Source organism: Dendroctonus ponderosae, unplaced genomic scaffold (assembly GCF_020466585.1).
Source record: "Dendroctonus ponderosae isolate FM_Combo_2020 unplaced genomic scaffold, Dpon_F_20191213v2 Dpon_F_20191213_2, whole genome shotgun sequence".
NCBI lineage: Eukaryota > Metazoa > Arthropoda > Insecta > Coleoptera > Curculionidae > Dendroctonus > Dendroctonus ponderosae.
This window is the reverse complement of record NW_026018165.1, coordinates 18,251,861-18,259,400: the sequence shown is the minus strand read 5'-3', so window position 1 is coordinate 18,259,400 and position 7,540 is coordinate 18,251,861. Positions and strand designations below refer to the sequence as shown.

Genomic DNA, 7,540 nt, shown 5'->3' with positions numbered 1-7,540 from the left:
ACCCAAACGCTTTATAAATGCACATTTGTGACCGTCTTACGTCGAAAGGAATCGATTGAGCTCAAAAAACAAGCATGTAAAGTTTTCATTTTTGGCCGAAATTTTTCATCGATTTTCTGGAAAAATTAAAATTTTCTCAAAATGTCTTAAATTTTTACATCTAGGCATTTAGTTGGCTTCTAATCGCTTCACATATCCATTTATTTGAACATCTTACCTTAATTGCCGCCGATGAAAGTAGACATTCCCCAGATGAAGCACCGAAGCCAGAACCTTCACAATGCCTTCCTGCTCACTTTCGCTGACTCCTAAAACCTGCATGGCCCTAGTCAGCGCCTTCCAATCGGCTCCAGACCCGGAATGGCCCGGGGAACAATCGCTGCCACCTAAAACATTAAACGGGCTCATTGCTTAGCGCCTCGAGCGCCCACAGACGACTTCACCTTGATTCAAGTAAAAGTACTTCTCAGCATCCACCAGGCCGTATTTCTGCTTGTCGGCGTTGCTCAGTCCGCCTAGAAGCTCATAGAATACGTGGTAGTTCCTTTCTCCAGGTGCTTGGGTCACAATCCGGGACTTTTCCAGCAGATATTGGGTGACTTTCGCCCCTTAAAACATCCCCGGTTGACAAACCACTACTTATAACAGATCGGCGGGTTGCTACCTATAATCGATCCCTGCTTAAAATACACTTCCAGATATTTCCCAAAGCGGGAACTGTTGTCGTTGCGAACAGTACGAGCATTTCCGAACGCTTCCAGCAGGGGCGTCGCTTCGAGGATCTGCTCGGTGACTAGCGCTTGGCCCCTGGGGGCTGAAGGCGCAACAGCCGCTAGATACTGCATTACCAGTTTGGTGGACTCAGTCTTTCCCGATCCACTTTCTCCACTGATTACCACCACCTGCGGCAAAACAGCATACAGATTTCCCTTGCATGTTCGGGCTTTGGGGGTTTTTACTTGGGGGGATGGAAGAGCCGAATAGGCGGCAGCCGCCGAGGCAAAGAGATGAGGCGGCAAGTCGCCGATCAGTTTTCCTCGGTATTTTTGAGCCGATTCGATTCCATAACATCCGTCGAACATCCGGTAGGGATTCACCGCCACCAAAATGCTTCCTGCGTATGTGTAGATCAGGTTTGCGTTGTACCTGAAGGGAGATTCCTGGTTTAGAGCGTGGAGGGCGTTGAGGGGGTGAGGGAACGAGCAAAGGGGACACATTGAGCTGCCGTCCTGACGATTAACTAATTCAATCGATGGCATAATAATCGGTTTAGCATATGCTCAATGAAAACTACAATCAGGCGGCTGATTTATGCGGGGAAAGAAACTTGCATAACACGCCAATATATTATTTGCACCATTGTTGCATGAAAGTAGCGGTGATTGGGCTTCCGCAACAATCAGCAGGCATATTTTCTACGAATTCCCCCTAATTGCTTCATAAGGAGACAGCTTTAACTATCCATTATGAGCTACAAGTAGTGGCTGTAGGCACACTGCATTAGTTGAGACTGTTTCCAACTTACCACCTTGCAAGGCACTTTTTGGGCTTACGCTTCACCACCCGCTTAAATTTTCCCCCCTTTTGCTTATAACGCGGCGTTTGGTTGGCGATTGGAATGCGATTTTTCATGTTTTCGAACCCGAAATCAATAGGCGACTAACTGCAGGAACTCTTCGTTATTTCAACTTTCTCATTTGTAAACCGTAATTACAGCCTAATTAAGTGCGTGGAGCATATTTATGCGTTCGCAAGCCAATTGGTCGAACCACCAGCGGGAAGATCGGTCATTTAAAGCTTTATATCCAAGTTTGGGATCCACCTTTGTTACCTGAGCTTTAAATTCCATAGTAAAGCAGCCTCATGTAGGTCAGTCAATTGAACCATATCCTCCACACCTTTGGTTCCTAGATCTTGGCGCCTCCTCACTTGTCCCTCTCCGTCTTGAAGGGCGAATGTTTGGGCCTGAAAGTGACCAAAAAACCTAGAAATTGTGGTCAATTTCTTTTTTATTTTTTAAAGACAAAAATTTTTGAGGCGAAATACCCAAAAAGAAGTTTGTAGAAAAATGAATCCGCCTCAACAATATAGAACTTATCTACAATTTAAATTGTTTGTAGAACCGGTACATCTTCGACAAACGATCGTCGGTTCGCAGACTTTCCCTACAAACCAGCGAAGCAGACCGGTGTAGGTCAGCCGGATAAATTAGCTGAGAGGAAAAAATCACGCATTTGCTTATGGAAATCGCACCTGTTTCAGTTTGATAGCAATAAACCAAAGCGGTGAAAATGTTGCATAAGTGCGTACCGAATGGTGAAAGTAGGCATGTCGCATTGTGTTCAGACTTTGTCATTTTTTCCGTCCTTTTGGCTTAAAATTGCTCAGAACTGAAATCGGCGAGAACCGAAACAGGCAGGCAATTTTGCATGAAAGCAAGCCATTGTAGTGCGGTTATATCATAGCAAAGTAACTGGATTCGAAGGTTTTCCTTTAACTCGCTTCCGACTAGATTAGCACCCATTATTCAATTAATTAGCTTCGTCTATGCATTTATTCAAGGCGGTAGCAAGTGGTTCCAGAGGAGCATTTTACGTGCTTTTATGGCCACTAAAAGCTCTTCTGGTCTTGGCGCGAGATGAAGCAGATAAACAAACAATAAACAATGAATCTTCGATTGCCAAACAGTACAAACTGCGTGAAGAAATGGCCGCAGCTGATGTGCATTGTATGGAAAACGCGACAAGAGCCATGGATTTGCAATGGCCAACTGATTGTAATAGATTGGGCCATGCTGAATAAAACATGCTGCAATACTTTATTCAACATATCTAAGGCTTAATGACACTTGGTTGCTCAACATTTAAGGTTTGCCACTGGGTATTTGGCGTCTCCTGGGTAAAAGTCAAGGGGATTTAGATCAAGAAATTTGCCGGCCATCCAACCTCCGCGTTGTTTAGTACTGTTTTGCTCAAACTTCCCAAGTTGGCTTAAGGTTCTTGGGTAACAATCTTGCTTGAAACTAGAAGATTTTCGGGCTCTCGCCGCAAAGATACTTGAAGGAAACTTGGGTATTCTATAGACTTGAACTGGACTGGGCAGACGTATACTATTCTAGTTCTAAATTGTCTGAATCTGCAATTAATGGAGTTTTATGGCGAATTCTTTGACTAGAATTAGGATTTCGCGAGCGTTCAACCAAGTTGAAAGCGGCTTCTGCAAAGTCCTCGAATCTTAGCCTACATCGACTAGAGGCAAGTCAATGTCAGCGAGTTCTTTCCATTGTTCCTTGAATCAAAACGCACCATTTGCCCCCATACGAGTATTCAGATTGCAAAAGTGAAAGGACATTGCACCAATTTCCTTATGCTAAAATCAAATTTTTCGACTGAACCTTCGAGGCAACGGCGAATATTTAGCGTGGCTTCCATTAAAGAAGTGATTTGGCAAATTGTTGCTTAAGCCTGTTGAGTTATTAGGAATATGCAATATTTTAATATCGCTTTAGCGAGGTGACTAATTAAAATTGCGCACTTCTGATTTATTATTAGCTCTAGTAAATAACGTTCCCGATTGGGCAAAAGTCGATTTTTACCTTGCCGTTGACTACAGCTTGTACAGTGATAACATTGGCGCTTTTATGGCACTCCAGAACTTCTCCAGGAATGGAGTGTCCCAATCCTGGATCGAACCAGATCAAATCTCCAGCATTCCAGTCCATTGTGGCCTGCTAGTTTTAAGCACTTTCACTAACTGCACATTTTCCGTCAAACAACAATCTGCAACCAAACAAAATCAGTTAAAATCCACAGGATTTATCAAATTGATATTTTCCGGTGGTTTAAATCCGTTGGGGAAAACAGCATATAAATATCTAAAGCTAGACGGTTTGTTGTGGTTTTGTACAATTTATGAAGACATAAATCAAGCAGCTTAACCATCCAGCAGCGCAGTGCGCCTGTTTGATCAGTACCTAATCACCCGTAAAATCTTGGTCTTGGAAGAGCATTTCAACCCAATAAATTATTCAGAACCGCAAGTGGTCGGAACCAAACGTGGAAGGATGGTAATTTCAATTAAGAACAAAAACGGCATTTTTACCAACAATTGAACAACCTGATCAATCGAAGCGAAACCGAAATCGATAACGATTTCTGTGTTCAAAATACGCCCATTCCGTAATGAATGTGTCTAATAGGCAATGATATAAGGCCTATGTTAGTTCATAAATCAAGTTTCAGCGGGTTCAAGTCGGCGAACAGATGGCGCAAAACGCAAATGGTGATTGATTCGAATTTCGTAAGTTTCATTTTCTTCATACTTTCTACCCAATATCGGGCAGGTTTTGATAAATTGCTCGTAATTATGCCTGTTTTGGCTCACGTGTGGCAGTTTGCGCTCAAGCTTTCCAAGCAAGAACTCATGAATAAACTGTTGATTTAACAGTAAGCGAAGAGTTGCAAGTTTAGCCAAATAAGCCAGTAAAAATGACCTGCGAGCGGAAATCGTTTAATAGCAAAGTAGCAGATAATGCAAAAATCTAAAACTTTTGTATTTAACACTTTTTGACATAACCTCAAATTAACGGTAAAAATGGCAAAAACCCGATTTTTTCAGTATTTAATTTTTTTCTCGCGAGAAAAAAATTAAATACTGAAAAAATCGGGTTTTTGCCATTTTTACCGTTAATTTGAGGTTATGTCAAAAAGTGTTAAATACAAAGTTTTAGATTCTTGCATTATCTACTACTTTGCCGTTGACCGTTTTCCGCTCGCAGCGTTCGCGCTAGCAGGAAACCTTCTTATCCTGTTGGGTTTGTGTAGATCGGAACATTGCATGTTTTTCTTCAATTCGTTTGGAGCCTTTTCGTCCTTATATCCCTATCTTTTATATATATATTTTTAAGCACAGTTAAATGCACTAAATTCTGTGCCAAAATCAATTTGAGGAAGTTTAAAAAATCCATCCACGTACTCGCTAGAACGTGCCGACACTTTGTGAACATTTGAAGCATTTGGTCTGGTTTCAAATTCTAAATTCGTTACAAAAATGATATTTTGTGGATTGAGGCACCAAAAATAACTACTTGAGCTTCTGCTACTTCAATTTTTACATGCTGTGGAAACCAACTTTTGCTTCCACATTTTCCTTAAGCCCTTAAAGTGCGCTCTTCTTCAACCTTCAATTATATTCAATATTCTGTTCTAACGCACTTTATAAATTACGAACGACCGGAATAATCCGTTACTCATCATGATCATTGATGCTGTTTGCTGTGCAAGTTTCACCTTCAAATAAGAATTTTTCTCCATTCATTTGCTCCTGAGGCGATTGTCCCTTGGCTTCAGAATTACTTGAGCTTAATGAGCCGCTCAGATCTATTTTACAGTAGGTATTCACATGAACAGGTCCGTTATCTATAAAAGACCTATATTTAAGCTGATGAAATACTTATGTAAATTTAAAATAATATGTGATTTCACCGTTACTTCCAGCAGTAAGTTTAGAGCTGAAGTGAATAAATTGCGTTGTTGTGTGACTAACAAATAATTTGCAGGCAAAGAATGTCCCAGCAGACCTTGGCAAATGAAATAAACAGCTTTACACATTTGTAGAATTCAAGCGCGGGTTTAAAGTTATCCATGGAACAACTTCGGGCTTCGGTATTCCGTTGCAGTCGATCAAGTTCTGCCCAATCAGCAATGGAAACCAAAAACATCTTCCAAGACTAGTTTAGTCGAGAGAATGGAGAGAGCCGCAGGACAGTTTTCAACAAATGTTTTATCAATGATTGTCGTTTCGCGAAAGTTCATTGAAGATTATCGACCGAAGCAATAAACATCCTTGTCTGTGTGTAATAGTTTACAAGACCTCATTATCATACAAGCGGAATACGCAACGAGTGGTTTACTTTTTACATTCCTCGAGATTACCAACTGTAACACCTGTAGCAGCCATCTTATATCACGGATTATTAATATTACGTATCGATATTGAAATGTGGGACATTAATGGTCTGAAATTTGTTCCTGATGCTGAGTTGTAAACTTATCAGGTATTTTCTTGGTTCATGCAATTACAGCGAGATTTTTGCGCTTTTGCTACTGATTTTGTACACAAAGAATTTTATTGGTGACTTTTCATGGAGGACGTTCGGATTTCAATGTTAATTGCATTCGTCTTCATGCAACTGAATGCATTTTACGCTTTTCTATTTTAACTTTCACACCACATTCACCTTCACATGCACATGTTTTTATCATTTTCTGCTGGTACTCTCTTTTTATCTGCGTTTTGCGAGAAAAACTGTTGAAAGTTTCCATTTTTATTGCAAGGAAAATCATTCAAAAACTGTTCGGAACATGAAATTGCATGATTTTTTTGAGTTGGTTCGCCTGGTCAAGAATTAAGGGTACGTGCACACCGGCGGCGGCGTTCTTCCTTATTATTGACCCAAACACATTATAAATGCACATTTATGACCTTCTTATGTCGAAAGGAATCGACTGAGCTCAAAAAACACGCATGCAAAATTTTGATTTTTGACCCTAATTTTTTTAAGGGTTGGGGTCGATTTTTTGAAAAAAATAAAATTTTCTTAAAATGTCTCAAATTTTACGTCAGTTTCAGCTCACGGACGCCAGAAATGCATCGAACTCATTGAAAAACACGCTAGAAGTTTCAGCTCCTAAATAATAGACATTTTTGGCACATTTTAAGCGTTTTTGAGCTTTCACGTTCTTCAACCGACGATTTCTTGCTTATTATTGACCCAAACACTTTATAAATGGACGTTTCTGACCTTCTTACGTCGAAAGGAGCCGCTTGAGCTCAAAAAACACGCATGCAAAATTTTAATTTTTGACCCAATTTTTTTTAAGGGTGGAGGTCGATTTTTAGAAAAAAATTAAATTTTCTCAAAATGTCCCAAATTTTACGTCAGTTTCAGCTCACGGACGCCAGAAATGCATCGAACTCATTGAAAAACACGCTAGACGTTTCAGCTCCTAAATAATAGACATTTTTGGCACATTTTAAGCATTTTTGAGCCTTCACGCTCTTCAACCTACGATTTCTTGCTTATTATTGACCCAAACATTTTATAAATGCACGTTTCTGACCTTCTTACGTCGAAAGGAGTCGATTGAGCTCAAAAAACACGCATGTAAAATTTTGATTTTTGACCCAAATTTTTTTAAGGGTGGAGGTCGATTTTTGAAAAAATTAAAATTTTCTCAAAATGTCTCAAATTTTACCTCAGTTTCAGCTCACGGACGCCAGGAATGCATCCAACTCATTGAAAAACACGCTAGAAGTTTCAGCTCCTAAATAATAAAGATTTTTGGCACATTTTAAGCGTTTTTGAGCCTTCACGCTCTTCAACCTACGATTTCTTGCTTATTATTGACCCAAACACTTTATAAATGCACGTTTCTGACCTTACGTCGAAAGGAGTCTATTGAGCTCAAAAAACACGCATGTAAAATTTTGATTTTTGACCCAAATTTTTTTAAGGGTTGGGGTCGATTTTTTGAAAAAA

The 7,540-nt window shown here is 40.1% G+C and overlaps 1 protein-coding gene across 1 annotated transcript in view; it reads right to left on the bottom strand.

The window, feature by feature from the left end:
- Positions 1-7,540, bottom strand: part of LOC109545328 (unconventional myosin-XV) — a gene marked incomplete in the record, with an annotated part of 35,038 nt that overhangs the window by 23,399 nt on the left and 4,099 nt on the right. Inside the window, 6 exon segments of the mRNA XM_048663904.1 lie at positions 218-386; positions 444-608; positions 665-902; positions 960-1,146; positions 1,832-1,965; positions 3,596-3,779. Of these exon segments, the coding sequence (XP_048519861.1) occupies positions 218-386; positions 444-608; positions 665-902; positions 960-1,146; positions 1,832-1,965; positions 3,596-3,721 (1,019 nt within the window).